We start from the raw sequence: 17,585 nt of genomic DNA, 5'->3' as shown, positions 1-17,585 counted from the left end.
GGTGGATGCTACTCCCCTATCCTCAGGGCCCATTAAAGAACAAACTAAGACCCTTACGTCCTTATGTTCCCATTCGGAAGCGTTGACTTTTGATATAATCAGAGCCGCCCACTTTCCCATTATATTAGGCTTGCATTGGCTATGTCTCCATAACCCGCACATCAACTGGGCAGTGGGTTCCCTCTTTCTTGGATCCGAATACTGTGTGGAATACTGCCTTGGGGGAAATTCTGTAGGAATACAATCTCCCATGTCAACCGAACCTAGGGATTCTACCGCCGTTCCGATTGATGTTATCTGCTCCTTACCAGTCAAGTACCAGTCTTATTTTGACATCTTTTCAGAAGCCGAATTCAAAGAACTTCCTCCCCAACGCAGAGATGATTGCTCTATAAACATCTTAACTGACAAACCAGTTCCTTTCGGCAGAATGTACATACTGTCTGATCCCGAGAAGGAAGCTCACAGGCAATAACTACACACCAACTTACAAAATGGTCTGATCACTGAATCAAAATCTCCAGCTGGTGCATCTTTGTTTTTTATCCCCAAGAAAAACACTTCTGAATTTCGACTGTGTATAGACTACCGAGGGCTCAACAAGATCACAGTCCCAGATAAATATCCCATACCCCTTATCTCTGACATACTGGAAGCAGTTAGGGGGGGCTTCTATTTTGACAAAACTGGACTTAAGAGGCTCTTACCACCTGATCCATATTCGTAGTGGCGATAAATGGAAGACAGCATACCGCACCCCTTTTTGGACACTACGAATACAGGGTCATGTGTAAGGCACTTTATTAATCAATTAATACAAATACAAAATGCCTTTTGGCCTCTCAAACTCCCCCGCTGTTTTTCAACGTTTTATTGACCATGTTTTTGCAAAATTCTTACTACATCACATGATCATTTATCTTGAGTTATTCGAAGTCCTTACAAGAACATGAAGTCCACGTAGCATCCGTCCTCCAATGCTTTCCTGACAATCATCTCTTTGCCAAACTGGAGAAATGCTCCTTGCATCAACCCGAAGTTTCCTATCTTGTTTACATCTTGTCATCCAAAGATACTTCCCCTTACTGCTCTTCTCAAAAAAGGAAGAAGATTTCAATGGAACACTGAAGCTCAGAAGGCCTTTACCTGTTTGAAGATGGCCTTTACTACAGCCCCTATACTACAAATACCAGATCAAAACAAACCCTTCATTGTAGAAACAGATGCCTCCAACAGTGCTATAGGGGCAGTCCTAAAACAACAAAACAGATCAGGAACAGAATTGCCAGTGTCGTACTTATCCAAGATCCTATTATCTTCCGAGATCAATTAAACCGGCTTGGAAAAGGAATTAATGGCCATTAAAAGAGCATTCCAAGAATGGTGACATATACCATTAGGTTCCCGATTTCCCATAAGGTAAGAATGCACCATCACAATCTAAGAGTTCTAAAAAACTCTGAGAGCCACAAACAGTTGCCAAGCTAGATGGGCCTATCTCTTTTGTCCCTACAATATACAATGTATGTACATTCCAGGAACTAACGCTGTCTCGTAAATTGCTGGCAAGCAGTCCTTCATTCAGAAGCAATAAATTGTATGCCAAGGCCACGTTTATATATTTTGTGGCAGAGTTCATACAGGTAGTCAAAAAGGAAACAAGGAAAGAACTTGCCACTCTTCAGGATGTCATATCCAAACACCAACTCCAACTCGAAGACAACCTGCTGTTCCATTGCCACAATGTGTTTATACCTACGAAAGAACTTCAAAAGTAAGTTCTCCACATGTGCCATGATTCATTTCACGCAGGACATCGAGGAGTTTGGAACACCACTGGCCTTGTCGGCCGGCACTTCTAGTGCCCTGGTAATGCTCACGATACTAAGGATTATGTTGCAACCTGTATAGTTTGCTTACAAACCAAGATTTAAAGACAACACCCTTATGGACACTTAGTCCAACCCACCTTGCCTGCCCAAACATGGTAACAGATCTCTACTCACTTTATCGCAGACCTTCCTCCTTCGTCTGGTCACAGCACCACCATGGTAACCATTGATTCTTTAAAGAAATTGGCTAATTTCTTGTCCATGCTTCAAGTCCTCTTTGCATCATCTATGGCTAAACACTTTCCTCAAACCAATTTTTGGTGGCGCAGATTACCCAACACCATTATTTCGGACCTGGGTCCACAATATACATCTAAATACTGGTCTCTTATATGCAAAACTTTAGGTATTCAGCGAGCACTTAATTAAGGATTTCACCCACAGACCAATGGTCAAACTGAACACCTTAATCAATCTTTGGAACAATACCTTCATGGTTTTGTTTCTGCCTCTCAAGACAGCTGGAGAGACCTACGTGCCCTGGCAGAGTTCGCTTATAACAATTCCCTTCATACTTCCACAGGAGTAAGCCCCTTCAAATGTACATTTGGGTTTCATCCCTCTTGTCTACCATCTGTCAATGTATCATCTAATAAGTCACCAGCAGTCAAAGCCTTAATTGCTGACATTCAGGCAGGTCACAAACAGGCATTAACAGCTCTCACGTCGTCTCGCTTGAGAACTAAAAGGTATGCTGACATGAAACGTTGCAAAGAACCAGAATTTCTTGCAGGAGACCTAGTGTGGTTAGCAGCACGGTTGCTATCCAAAAGATTGATACCCCCCAAAATATCTCCTGGCTTATTTGGACCTTTCAAAGTACTCTCTACTGTTGGACCAATTGCCTATCGCCTCAGTCTACACACCTGATGGTCTAGGATACATCCAGTATTCCACGTCTCTCAGTTGAAACATGTTACAGACCATTTTCAATGTAAAACCAGAAATAGACCTCCTCCAGTAGATACCCCTTTAGGACTAGAGTATGAAGTTGCATGTAATATGCGATTCTAGAGACTATCGAGGAAGGTTACAGTACTTGATCAATCGGAAGGGCTATGGATCCTCCAACCGCAACCGGGAGCCTGCTTCAGCTGTTCATGCTCCTAACTTGATCAAGCAGTTTCATAGATTTCGTCCCTGGAAACCAGGACCATTACCCGCACAAGGGGGGCATACTGTGAGGAGACACAGCCCAATCTGGCCTATTTGGCAAAGATGGAAGAGATCTCCAGTCTGACGAGTGTTTTCCCTTCCATTATGGTGCTCCCCTTGGGCACCATGCGACACTAGACGTGACAGTCTAGGTAATATCCAAGATGGAGGATCGCTCACTGAGCGACAGTTTCAGCCTGCAGACCTGTATATATGGAAAGGCAAAGGTGAGCTCTGTGTGTCGCTTCAACCTTGATTCCAGGCGCTCCTTTGCTCTTGCTCAGCGCACACGCGTTATTTCCTTTCCTGGATTTCATCTCCTTTTTGTTTCCTTTCTTCTTGTTCCGCTCTGCCCTGCTCTACCTAGTGCCTCCTCTTGCCAAAATCCCCCATGAGAGCAGCTCCTGCTTCACTTTTTACCTATGCTGCCTTCCCTTGATTGCTGCATCAGACTCCTTCCTGTTGCGTCTGCGCTCTGCAGGTTTGCTCATCTACTGTTCCAGCCCACTGCCTTTGAATACTCCACTCCTCGTGGATCGTTCTTCTCTACGATTATCCAGAGGTATTCCTGTTGTTCCATCTACTCTACAGCCAGCACGATTTATTCAGGGTTTTTCCCCTTTTCGCCTTTTCGGAGGGTTTTTCCCGAGGAGGAAACAACCTCCTGTTATTCTATCGGGGGTTGGATAATTTTCGGGATTCCTCCTTTTTTCGACCATAGCTAGCAAATCCGACTGTCACAGTCTACAGACAGGTGCAGCTAACTGCTGAAAGGACAGTGCTCGCTTCCTTACCTAACACAAGCTATCTGAAGAGTCTATGGAGGGGAGGGAAGGGAAGAGAAGAGAAGGGAAGGGGGATTGTTATTGAGATGCAGATGGTTGTTGTTAAAACCAATAAAGAGAATTAAAAAAATGAAAAGCAAAATGTACCCATCCAGTACGTGTTCCTTCCTGTTAAATGAAATGCCATGTGTTCGTGCTTTGCTTTTGTAGTAATTAGCTCATTCTACATTTTGCAGAGCAATATTTATTTTTAGGCAATGGTACAGGAAGCAATCTTGTAGGATCATGCTATACCATAGGTTACGTTATGTCTTGCTCTGTTATGCTATGATAAGTAATGTTATTCAGGGCTCAAGTCGAGGGTACACGCGGTCCACCGGTCCACCCACTATTTTCAGAGGGTGGACGCAGTCCCCCCCAGCTAAAACGAGAAACATTGACTGTCCTCTTTAAATGTATGAATTGAAGCCGACCTCAGAGATCAAACCTGCAGTTATCAGGCTTGCAGGCTACACATTTAACCACTGCACTATATTATGGACGAAAAATAACAAACAACTAAAGGTGTAATGTCGCATTTCGGTACTGCAAGTTCCAGGGAAAACATTTGTAGTGGTTCTTGTAGTTTAAAACATGCACACCTTTTAACATTTTGAAAAACACTATTAGAAGAAAATATTCTTTCTTGGTTTTGTGTGTGTTGATTTTATGAAAGGCAAATGCCATTCGTCCTGCGCAATTTGGGTGGTTATGCAAAGCCAATGTAATGATGCAATGTGCACATTTCACCTTGATCTGCTAATTTCTGGCGACGTCACATCCCATGCGTTTGTTGATGAGTCCCCCCACTTTAATTTTTAGGACTTGACCCCTGAAGGTTATTTGTGGCGTGGTATGGTTTTAGACGTGTGTACCAATGTGGAATGTATCAATGCATAGTGCTACCTGTGCAGAATCCACATACTTAGCCTGATTCACTGGGATAGTTAGATGCTAAATAATTGTATTTTACATTCTAGGTCACTTAACGGCTGGCTGAGTTTTGCTTGTTCGCGACTCCTGGCGCATGCAATCACCATAACCCGGACACAGATAAATACACAGCCCATTTCAACCCGGCACATAGTGATTATTCACTGCACTCATGTTAAGTGCCTGGCCTTCTCTTCCAATGCAGTATCTCCGTTTACAATGTACTGCTCGACTATGCATTTCTGATTATGCTCCTCCAGAATCACAGATGCTGCAATATATGATACCTCTACTTAGACATACTTCAAAGAAAGTTCCCAGCAAGAAACAAGAACACATTTACTGCAATAAATAAGAGGTAATAGTCAAAACAAAATGGAAATAGACAGCACAGTTGGAAAATTGCTAGAGAGCTTCAGTCAAAGCTTAGTTTAGCCAGTGAACACATCAGTGCAGTCCTTGACAGAACAACCTTAGACAGGGTGCATAATGGGGTGCCCTCTAACTCCACATTTCTATGGCAGTACATACCACGTAGTTTATTTCCTCTGGATTTTCATTGCTTTCAACATTTAACAGAAATGGTGAGTCAACCTGAAAGGTACAAAAAAATCCACAATGAAAATGTCATTCTACCATTGGCAAAAACCATCAACTGGGGATAGTGAGAAACATTTGTCCAAAATAAATGTTTTCAATTACCAGAAAATTTGGTACCTTTATAACTGCTAAAGCAAATCATAAGGAATGACATTTTGCTGATAATTATATACTTGCAGTTCAGAGATTTTATTTAACTTTTAACCTTGGGCAGCTATCGGTAAAAGCTGCTGATGCAACATGAAGCGGAATACTGCACGCAGATTAAATGCCCATGGCATAACCCCCATACTACTCAACCTTAATTTAGGGCCTCATCACGAGTTGGGCGGTAGCCCTTAAATGTGCTGCCACATTTAAGGGTCCGCCCAATCACAAGTCTGCCAGCATTTACCCCTAGCTCTAAGCTGGGGCTAGATGCCCCAACTTTAACCCAATTGTCGGGTGCAATTGGACCGGCACTATTAGTGCGCTCTAATTGCCCTGAAAATGCCCCACTGGATCAAATGCGGATTGGGGAATACCCATTACTGCCCAACCATTGATCCGGCGCTAATAGCGCCGGACTGGGGGCAGTAAGGCTATTAGCCCGGATGGTATGATACGACCCAACTCGTGATGAGGCCTTAGTCACTAATTGAGATGTTAAACACTATCACAGGAATACTTTCAGGGCTTTTCTTTCTATATTTGCAAAGAAGCACCTCCCCTTATGCTTCCCATAGGTCATCCATGAATTAGTTAACATGATCGCTGGTGACCTATGCCGGCATCTAGATTGTTAGCTGCAGTATCTATGTGATACTCTATCTTGTCAGGTTCAAAGGCGAAGAAGTGTGTCACTGTCTTGATTTTTGGGCTCCTTGCCATATTATACTCTAGGTTAACATGGTATGCAGAAAGAGTAAGGGATGTAGGTTAGGCTCAAGCCTCCTCATTGAGAGCAGGAAGGCGCGCCCGGCATGATTCAAACTCCATATTTCCCTGTTATGTGGCCATGGGCCATGCGAGAGCACCACAAAGGACACATGGATGCTGGAGTTAGATGGTACGTAACTGACGAGCCGCATACCTGCGGCTCGTCAGTTACTCTCTGACACGGCATGCGCAAACACTGGTGATGTGCTCCCATCACCACTTCCCTTCTTAACCAAAGCACAACAAACCAACATCAACTGTATTCTTGTGCGGTATCGTAGCACCTCCATGTTCACTCCTCCACATAATCTAGCAATCATGCTGGCAATCACCTGCAGTCCTTGCTGGGTATTGTCGCTCCTCTGCTGAATAATCCTGTTCATTGTCCGCCTCGTGTATCTCTGGACCTTGGCTGCCCGACCTTGTTGGGTCTTCTTCTATGTTCCTTTGCTCCCTGCCAGTCTCTTCTGGGCTTGGTGTTTCTCCTTATTGCGGATTGATCCCCCGGAACCAGCTGTCCTTGTCCTTGTCACTCTCTCCTTGTCCCTTCAGGCGGTGACCATGAACCTTTTCTTTGAGTCACTGTCCATGGAGATACGTCTTATGTAGACACAACTTGTGCATGGCATGACGGTTACTCATGAGCGCCGTGTCTCCTACATGAATTTTCGATGGCACCAAACTCGTTTGCACTGTTTCTCAATGCTTTTTCTGCCTGGAGGATCCATTCCATGTCCACCACCGGAGCGCATCTAGAACTGTGTTCTGGCATCGCTGAGCGGATTTTGCACCCCATGAGTGCCTACACAAGCGATACTACTGTGGTCGGGGGAAGCGTTGTGTTGGGTGTCTTGGCCCACGTTCAAGTTATTATGCTGCAACATTTGGTGCTGTGGGCTCAGGAAATCCAAGAGGGCGGAAAAGCCCACATTTGCGCCAGAATCCTAGAGAACCGTGCAGTTGTGCGCACAACAAAGTGGTCCCCTGACCTGCCACCCATCAGTGCAAGCATGATGGGCCAGGGGTGCCATGAGTGGAATGTGTGCCAAAGGAAAAACAGCAGTGCCTGTTAGCTTAAAAGCACTTTAATATTACCTGTGGTTCCCTGAATGCAAGCTAAAAATGCCTATTTTAAACATCACAAGATATTCAAAAATCTCAATGAACACCAGCAGACATTTGGCAGAATGTATTCTTGTGTGCATACAAAATCTGGAAAGATGAAGAGCCCAAAACAATGTTTATAACAAAACTGGCTGAGCTGTGGATGTCAGCAGCTTAAGTTAAATGGACAGAAAGCCACTAAAATCGAAAGGTTTAAAATAAATGAGTGACCTACTTTTGAGTGTAACATAGGTTGCAACTGTTAAATGTCATAGTTTTGAACTTAGAATCAGCATACTAGCTGCATGTGCAAAAATTGTCAGTTTAATTTGAATGTAGAAAACTGGGAACTAAAGTGACATTTAGCTGAAGCCTGGCTGGAAGAGAGTGAATTCTGCCCGGCAACTACCCCCGACAGGAGTGAAACCTGCTCAGCCACTCTTCCCAGGCCTGGCTGCATTCTGCTGCCCCTGCCAAAAGGAGATGACACCTCTCTGATTGGATTAGGGGAGGAGCACCTGGGGACTCCAGGAAACTAAACAAAGCACTGTCCCTGGCTCAGGCAAATGTTATATTAGGGGGGTCGTAAATGACTTCCTCTTAGGAGAAACTGGGAGGGGCAGTGCCTGTGAGAGCAAGCTGAGCTTGGGTAAGTGGATAAACTAGAAATTCCACCATGTGCTTTGGAAAACCACACCCCTTTGGGGCCAGAGCATGATTTTAAAAAGATGGATAATTCACAGTGTGGACTTGTCAAAATTATATAAATAACATCATCATTCTTGTGATTTTTCTGTGCACATTTTAAGAGGTGTTAGGACCCTGTGGTATGTTCTTGGGGATAGTAGCGGGGAAAAAAGATTGTTACTCCAAATGTATGCATGTTAAAAATCTGACACTTTATCATCTGAAACCCATATCCCTGGTGCACATTTGTGTAAAATCTGGAAAGGTTTAGAGGTCGTTATCTGGATGAAAAGGGGAGAATTCTGTCATAAGTGGACACGACATCGTATAAAGACAGGGATCGGATGGTTTGGTGCTACAGAAAATATGTTAACTGGACCTATAATATTAGAAAAATGGTACATAGATAAATATGTATTTGGGTCAGAAATAGATTTGTGTGCAATTTGACAAGGGGAGGTTCCTCTGACCATAAAACCTACAGCATCACTCTGACACTCCAATTCTTTCCCCCAATCAAGGGAGAGAGGAAAGCTTGGCCAATGATAAGTGAGAGGGGCAGGCTTAGCTAGGCCCAGGCACACACCCATTTTCAAAACACATAAAAGGAACATTGAAACCCAGGTAGAGACATTCACTTTCTACTTTCTTGTGGGACGCTTTGCCGGGAGACTCCAGACTTCAAATCCATCAATCTCCAGAGACCAGAGAGACCAGAGCTGTGCAGTGCTGAGAGCAGAACCAGAGACCAGACCGCTGTGAAGAACTGCTAGCAGAAGTCCAGCCAATCCTGACCCGATCGGGGACAAAGTCGCATTCCTGTCCAAAATATAGTGTGAGTACCCAGCTAGCACTGTGCCAAAACCAATCTCTTAGTTTAAAATAATCTAATCCAAACTATTTTAGCCTATTAGAACTGCTTCCTAGAATCGTGGCATTCTGTCATATGTAAAACTGAAAACTGTCATCTGTCATTCTGAGCTTTAAAATTTCAAATCCGAAAAACTACCTTTACTAAATCGGCCATATCTCCGGAACCGTGCTAGGAGTGAGTTTTAACTGTCATCTTAAAGCTAAGATTCTAAGCTTTCCGGCGAGCCTAGAACCGACTTCCTACTCCTTATAGTGCCTCCGTAATTGCGCTCGACGCACGCGACTAAATTTGCTGCGATTTGACATTTTGCTTAATTTCAGCCACATGTAAAAATATTTGTCCTTGCTTTCCTTGCTTCGTGTGCAACCTGACAATCATTCATAGAGCATTGCTAAAGTGATCTTGAACTAATTCAAAGTATCTATCAACTACCCTGAACCCCCTATAGGGAATTAAAAGCCTTTTTAGCATATTTTTCGCTTAATTGCAACCACATCAAAGTATCTTGCCTGTGTTTAAAACTCCTACCTGTTTTCCTCTAAGCTTGCTAGGGGGGAAAATGAATTATATTTGATTGCATTCCTGGGAACTGTGTGCTTTTCTTCCATCTCTTTACATTGCATAAGGGGGGTGGGGTGAATTGCTACCAAGGGGAAAAGTGATTGCATTGTTTTGGTTGAAATCATATCAAGTTTATTTTCTGTACTGCATTTTCATTCATCATTGCCTTGTCCTTGAAGCCATAAAAGCATTCTCAGCTACTTTATCCTCTCTATATCAACTTCTAAGCCATCAAAAAGAGTGTACCACTGTAACATTATCCATTGTTGATCACTATCATCTTCACAAGTGTGCTATCAAACATTAATTTATTATAAAAGTGTGATTATATATATATTGTTTAATTTTCAAATAAACCTTTTAATTTGCAAAACAAACCTACTTCTTGGCTCAGTGGGGTCAGGGGGATTCTAAGAGAGGGGTGTTATATAAAGGTTGTCATCCAGAGTAAACAAACTGGACATAAAAATATATCAATAAGGGTTTCCATCTGCATCCCAGACTAGGCATTGGTTTAGCTGTAGTGTTGAATTGAATCCGCTTACAGTTGTTTGATATGCCATTAGGAATGTCACAAGAGACACCTTAGGCTCTGCACCCCCTGCTAGTGCAATGCAAAAAACTTGAGGGTTTCCCATCTCCATTTGCCCTCGGCCAGGTATGATTTCATTGCATCTCATACCATGCACCTCCACAAACTCTCAAATAATTTTCCTTGAAACGGTGCCCCGATGTCCGACCGTATTATGTCTAGCAGTCTGTGGGCCTCATCACGAGTTGGGCGGTAGCCCTTTCATGCTGAGGTAACGCTATTACCGCTGCATTTAAGGGTCTGCACAATCACAAATATAGCAGCATTTACCCCCAGCGCTAAGCTGGGGGTAAATGTGCCAACTTAACGCCCATTTTGGGTGCAATTAGCGCAGCGCTATAAGCATGCGCTAATTGTGCCGAAAATGCCCCATTGGGTCCACTGGACCCAATGGTGAATGGGGAATACCTATTACCACCCAACCCTTGATCCGGTGCTAATAGCACCGGATCGGGTGGCGGTAACGCTATTAGCCCGGGATACCGCCCAACTCATGATGTGACCCTGTGCCTCGAAAACATGTCCTGTAGTACTGAGAGGAAGCATTCAGGCACTGTGGACCGTATAAACTGTACCTCTGGAAATTGAGAGAATTCATCCAGCAGCACTATGAAGTGCTAGCGTTGTTGGATTGTGCCAAATTCCACACTCACAGCCTGCCACGGTACTGTTGCCCTTGAGGACGATTCAATAGGCGGTGCTTTTGCTAGCAGCCCTGCCGCTTGGCCCCATGTGCACCTCTCCAGCAACTCCTCCAAGTGCATTTCCAGGTTCGGGAACCAGACTTTCTCCCTCAGTCTGGCCTTGGTATTAATGGCCCCTTGGTGTTCTGTGCATGCTATTTTCAGTACACTTGGTATCTATGTCGGTGGCACCACAATCCTCGATCCTCTTGGCAGGACGTCTTCAACCCCTACCGACAGCTCCGCTCTCACTCTCCAAAGGCCTGTTTTGAAGGTTTTGGTGTCAGCTATGTACCGAGCCTGTTCACCAGGAAACAACTACCACTGGCCACCATTGAGTTGATAGACCACCTGCTGCATTTTGATGTGTCAGCAGTTTGCTTCAGCAATATGCGCTAGGGACATGAATTTTGGAACAGGCATGTGGGACATCCTGCGCACCAGCGCCTCCACACCTTGTGTTTCAGTTTCCGGATCGGGTCCCTGGGCCATCGGGTGCCTCAACAGGTAATCTGCTGGGTTGCTGACTCTCGGCCGGAAGTGGAGTGCCACTCTGTATTCTTGGAGCTGTAGTATCCACCGCTCCAGCATTAGCAGTGGCTGCATTGCTGATTCATTCAGGATCGGCAGTAGCAGCTTGTGGTCTGTCACCCCAGGGATGTAGTGCCTGAATATGTACAATTGAAAGTACTTGTGCCACATAAGACCACCAGAGCGTCCCTTTCGATCTGCAAGTAGCGTGTCTCCATGGGAGACAGCACTTTGCACGCATAAGCCACTGGTGCGTACATGCCATTACCTTCAGTCTGAGCCAGTACTGCCCCGAGGCCTACAGGGCTCACATTAACCCAGATCTCCGACGACCTCATGGGATCAAAGGACACCATCCACTGCCAGAGCCGCTTTGGATTGTTCGAACACTTGCTGGGCTGCATTTGACAATCCCCATTTTGCTTCCTTTTTCATCAGGGCTCTGAGGGGATCCATAATTGTCACCCGGTTTGGGATGAACCAGCCACAAAAGTTCATCATTCCCAGATAGCTTCTCACTTCCGGCGGGTTTGTTGGTGCCCGGAAGTTCTGTATAGCTGCTACCTTCTGTGGATCAGGTGCAATCCCCTCCCCTTGGAATATGAATCCATAAAACTGTACTCAGGAATGGAGGAACAGGCTCTTTTCCCAATGTAGCGTGAGCCTTTTTCTCTGAGTCAGTGAAATAAGGTTGTCAGAATGTGCAGATGTTCCCTTTTGGTCTTAGAGTAGATCAGCACATCATTGCTAACGTTGATGACCCCCATTAACCCTGCCAGCACCCCCCTGATCGTATGCTGGAACACTTCAGTGGCGGGTGACATGCCAAAGCTCAACCTTTTATATTGGAACAGTCCAATATGGGAGAATATGGTGATGGATCTAGACTCCTCATACAATGTCACCTGGTGATACCCCGCTCCTAGGTCTATGGTGGAAAATACAGTTGCCCCTTGCAGGTTGGCTACTATATCATTGGGTGTTCGGTGCCATTCTCGCAGCTGCATGTCCACACATATTCTTACCTCTTCTGGCTGCTTGGGCTTTGGTTCAACCATCATTGGCGATACCCAGGGTGTGGGACCCTGCACTCGTTCAATGCTATTGGTCTGTTCCATACATAAATGCTCTGTCTCCACCCTTCTTCTTAGATCAAAGGGGATGCGCCTATGTCGCAGTGCAATAGCCTGGATTGTCTCATCCACATGTAGCCACACTTCGTGACCTATTAGGCAGCGTATGCCTTGGAATAGGTCAGCATATTCCCTAAACAGCCTCTCCACGTCTGTGATTAATACCTGGTGTGCGATGTGCACCAGGGTGAGTATTTCTGCTGTTGTGCAGCTCAGGAGTGTGTTTTTCACTTCTCTGGTGATGTCGAAGGTTGTTGGCATGCTCTGGTCACTGTGGATCACTCTTGCCTGCAATGCCCCCTCAAACGGAATGGGTTTTCTGCCCCCATAGATGAAGGTTCTTATTTTTGGAGGTGCAAGTGTTGGTGTGGGGCATAGCAAGGTGTACTGGGCTACTGACATGACGTTGACCATTGCACCATGCACCAGTGTAGATCAGCACCGGCACCTGGACGGACATGATAGATACCTTGTAGTGTGGCTAACGTCTTCTCTGTTACAGTCCCAGTGCTAGCGATGAGATAAAGAACACTTCTACAGTGTTGCTTTCATCTATGGCTGCGATTTCTGCATCTGTATAGTAGTCGGGCAACAACGCAGTGTTGGGTTTTGAGCGGTCTTCTGATAGGGCGGCTAGTTTTGCTGTTCTGTCCCTTAGTGGTAGTTGAGATGTTGGGGTTGTCGCGATAGGCCATGGGGCTCTGCAGACATTCGCAAAATGCCCCAGCTTTCCACAACGGCTGCACTGGTGGCTCAATACTGGGCATCCTTTATTGTGTGGTAATGCTGCTCTGCAAAACTTGAATAGACGTCTGTTGTCTTCTTTCCTTTGTGGAAACTGTGCCTGGCAAGGTTTTTTCTTCTTATATCTCATGGGGCAACAAGCTGATCACTTGCGCTTCCTCTATCTTGAGGCCTTTTATCGCATCCTCCATGTGAGTGGCTCTCGATTTGGCTAGCTCTTGTGCCGACCCCAATTCCAGTATTTTCATCAGCAGCAGCCCTGGTTCCTGAGGATCTGTTTTCGCGGCTGATTGGAACTACACTTTTGTATAATTTGCCCACGCAGTTCGGCTCGGCCTTTTGTTGAGTTAGTCATGTGGTGACTTACCATGTGGACGTCTCCGCTAGTTGTCGAAGCCGGTTGAAGAAGCCGTCTAGGGACTCATTCAGCCCTTGCGCCTCTTGCCGCAGCTGAAAGTGTTCATAGTCTACGTTCACCATTGGGGGAAAGTAACTGCTTAGGGCCCTGCTCACATCATGATAGGAGCCATCACCCTGTGGTAGCATCTTGAAAAGTTTGTGCACCTCGCTTCTACGAGGTGCACAAACAGAGGAGCATGGTTTTCTTGCACGGCTCGTCCAGCATGCCTGCTGCGTTGAAGAACATTTCTAGGTGCTGTTATGGGGCCCGGTTGTCCTGGCCCTGCTGTTGGAGGGCTCTGCATTGCAGGCTCACTGTCTGCAGCGCAGCGCTGGTGCCACACTAAATGACATGCTGGAGGCAGGAGTCATGGCGGCATAAGACTGCCGTGCGGGAGGCTGCTTGGCCCTTTATTGAGTTAGTCACGTGGTGACTTACCATGTGACAGAGCACGAGCCTGGGGCACAGGCTCACGTTACAATATCCCATGCAAGGGCTATAAAATAAAACAACAACACAACATTGACAACACAATATAATGTACACAGCCCATCAGATATTTATATGAATGCGAACCACAATGTGATGTTACATGCCTTGTCAAGTAAGTGCAGTACAATTATTCTATTGGGAACATACACCTGCTTCTCGTACACGTGCTTCTCGTGCCCCGGATTAAGTGCAGCACACATGTGAATAATTTGAATGCACAAGGGATATCCATAAATTGGTAATGAGACCATTTGGGGTGCATACGGGAAAACTTTATTAGTCCACTATCGCATTGTGGCGGGAGCAGGAAAAGCTGCTCCTGGATACACCAGGGGCCATATCTGCGGTGCAGAGCGCTGGCGGTAAGTGTCCACCGTCCGTTGGAGACGATGGCAGCTGTTGTCCCTTGTCCTTGGGCTGTCAGACAGGGGGAGTGTGTTCGTGGTCTTTTCACAGCCCTTCTGAGCACCCCGGCTGCACAAGCACTTAATTCCCGGAAAGCCGCGTCCAGGTGTGGATGTGCCTGGTGGAGCAGGGACCACTGGTGGCCTTGGTCGGGGCTCTGCCACTTGCCCCGTCCCAGCACAGGAGCACCTTGAGTGACATGCTGCTGGGGCGCCTGCCACGCACCCTCACTCCCAGCAGGCGTGAGATGTTGAAACGAATGCAGCTGATGCTGCACCTACTCCCACTTTCCTCCCCCCACGTGGCTGCCGCTCTTACTACCTCAGCTGCTGCACTCCCTGCGCCGCCGCCAACACCATTATTAGGCTTCGCCATGGCGGTAGCATGGCAGGGACAGGCTGTGTCCCTTCTTGCAGATCTAGCTCATCCAAGAGCGAGCTCATTTCTCCGGGCGCCAGACCCCATCGTCTTCGCCAGTTGTTATGGGGACCGGTGGTCCCAGGCCCTGCTGTTGAAGGGCTCTGCAGGGCAGGGCCACTGTCTGGTATAAAGCACTGACGACGCGCAAAATGACATGCTGGAGGCAGGAGTCATGGTGGAATAAGACTGCCGAGCGGGAGGCCACTACGCCCTTTTTGGCTTACTGCACAAAAACCCAGACTCATTTAAAAGTGGAAAAGGTTGCTTTAATGTGACAGGCCAAAGCTTACAATTAAACGCTTACCTGGCTCCATGGCCTTACAAACTAAAGACATATTTCAAACAACCAATTAAATAATAAACATTCTCATTTTTTACCCAACAATTAAATAATTAAATAAAGCCATTTCCTCCCTAACTATCCCTTGGACCCTACCGTCTCCTTACCCCTTTTCCAGGCGTCCCGCTTTCTCCCCGGGGCCATGCCCCTCCAGGCTCAATACCTGTTCCCCCGAGGTGGCCCGATTGTGCAAACAGCGGCACCCCATCCTTTCCCGTGTCATTCCCCCATTGTGCTTCCCTCCCCACACAACAAAAGGGGCCATGCCCCCGGAGCCCAGGACCACTTCAATACCCCCCAGTCTCCCCTCTACACCAGACTCCCCCTTCCTATGACCCGCAGCCAGTCTGACCTGCCACATCAGCAACAAAATTTACATTACAACTTCACTGCTGCCCCAACCTGTCACACAAAACTACCATATAATAGCTCCTTAACAGACCAAAAAACCCTGTAAGAACTTGACATGTGACGTAAAAAAACCCCACAGAAACCAAGTACAATGGTCCCCCATCCCTGTTTAACAAAACCAGATCCCAGACCTAACCCAAAATGAAGGGGTGGGAGGGCGGGACAATCACCAAGTCCAACCGTCGCCTGCCTACCGAACCTTCCCTGGCCCTTAAATACCCTAGTGAGGCGCTCTGCCCCCCACGGCCACTCGCTGGCCGTGTGCAGCGCCAAAAACCTCCCCGGGGGGAAACGCTTCGCGTTCCCCCCGGGGCACCCCTTATTGAGTTAGTCGCGTGGTGACTTATCATGTGACAGAGCACGAGCCTGGGGCATGGACTCACGTTACAACAGGCGCTCCATCCATAGTGTCCATTTGGGCCCCAGCATCACCGGAGCACCCTGTGTGTCAAATTCAGGGACAGGGCTGCTTTGGAATTGTAGGCTGTGAGGTTGGTGGTCCACCATCGGATGGCAGTCACGTGGTTCCGTGGCAGTCCTCCCTGGGGTGGTGGATGAGGATACTATGTCCTCCTCTTCCCTGTCGTTTCACCTCAAAGTGCCTGTCCCTGTACATAGTTGTGTACCCTGGGTGTGCAGGCAGCAGGGGTCAGCCGATCACTGGACAGGCGCCCCATTGTTGCCAGGGTCTATGGACCCCTCATATAGCCAGCTTCGGTAGGTTAAGAGATGCATTCTTACTGGTTAACACTAGTTTGCGTTCCAATTCCAAGTTCCTTTTTACAGTACAGTACCTGTTCCGTAAAAGAGATCAAGAGAATTGGCCTCGAGCCTGGTCCTCCTGTTCAACATGCTACTCGGGTTCGGATTCGATAGGGGTGATCAGCGGGCGAACTGGGAGGCGGTAGTCAGTTGTTATGTGGGCCACGGGCCGTGTGGGACAGTGGCGTCGCCAGGAATCAAATTTAGGAGGGGCTCAGAGACAAAAGTAGGGGGGCCCCGTCCCCGGGGACTCCCCTAGCAACGCCACTGCTGTGGGTGCACCACAAAGGACACAGACGCTGGGGTCAGATGGTACCTAACTGACGAGCCATGTACTGCCGGCACAATTGTTTCTTTTCTCTCTGACGCGGCATGCAACAACACTAGTGACATGCTCTCGTCACCACATCCCCATTTACTTTCATCTTGATACAAACACACGCATGCTGGAAAGAGGTACTACGCAGGAGCAAAAGGGCATAAAACGCGAGAAATCTCTGACTGCTTATTAGCAAGCTGTCAAGAGTTCTGTTTCGTGTTTGCAATTATTCTGACTGACATTTTCTTTTGAGAGTGGAGTCTAGACACGAACAATGAGTAAAAGAGGGGAAAAGATAAAGAATGGTACAGACAACTCCTCTTCATCATCTTCCACTTCATCTTTACTGTGTGACCACCTCCAGGCATGTCTTGCAAAATCCATTCAGCAGGCTACAGGGATGGATCTCATGAGAAGATGAGGTCCATTGAAATTGAGGCAATTGAGGCCTTTGCAGATCTTGTACTCGGGTGACAATACAGAGACTGATCGAAAGGGCAATACTTAAGCAAAGAAGATGCCCCTGTGTAGACCCAACTATCCCGATGCAAAGGTAACCCCAAAAAGAGTTTACCCCAGCACTCAGATGTACAGGACACCATGTGTAAAGACTGGAAGGAGCCAGGCAAAGTATCAGCCCTTCCGTGGATGTCCAAACTCTACTGCCTGGTGAGTCTTGTAGACAAGCTGCCCAACTCCAAAGCGGTTGATTCACTTTTGCCGAACATGACTGATCACCGGTCAACAGCCCCAGAAGAGACAACAGTTACAGTCACAACTGACAAGAAGGTGGACCTTTGCAACC

General features: G+C 46.7%; 1 protein-coding gene across 1 annotated transcript in view; it reads right to left on the bottom strand.

The window, feature by feature from the left end:
* Positions 1–17,585, bottom strand: part of LOC138453420 (CD109 antigen-like) — a 1,060,964-nt gene that overhangs the window by 601,431 nt on the left and 441,948 nt on the right. The window contains exon 13 of the mRNA XM_069606254.1: positions 5,336–5,398. Within this exon, the coding sequence (XP_069462355.1) occupies positions 5,336–5,398 (63 nt within the window). The remainder of the gene's footprint in view (positions 1–5,335; positions 5,399–17,585) is intronic.

The sequence above is a fragment of the Ambystoma mexicanum genome, chromosome 4p (genome assembly GCF_040938575.1).
Source record: "Ambystoma mexicanum isolate Mex_15411 chromosome 4p, UKY_AmexF1_1, whole genome shotgun sequence".
Lineage (NCBI taxonomy): Eukaryota > Metazoa > Chordata > Amphibia > Caudata > Ambystomatidae > Ambystoma > Ambystoma mexicanum.
Note: the sequence above shows the minus strand (reverse complement) of the source record. Positions and strands in the feature narration are given on the sequence as shown.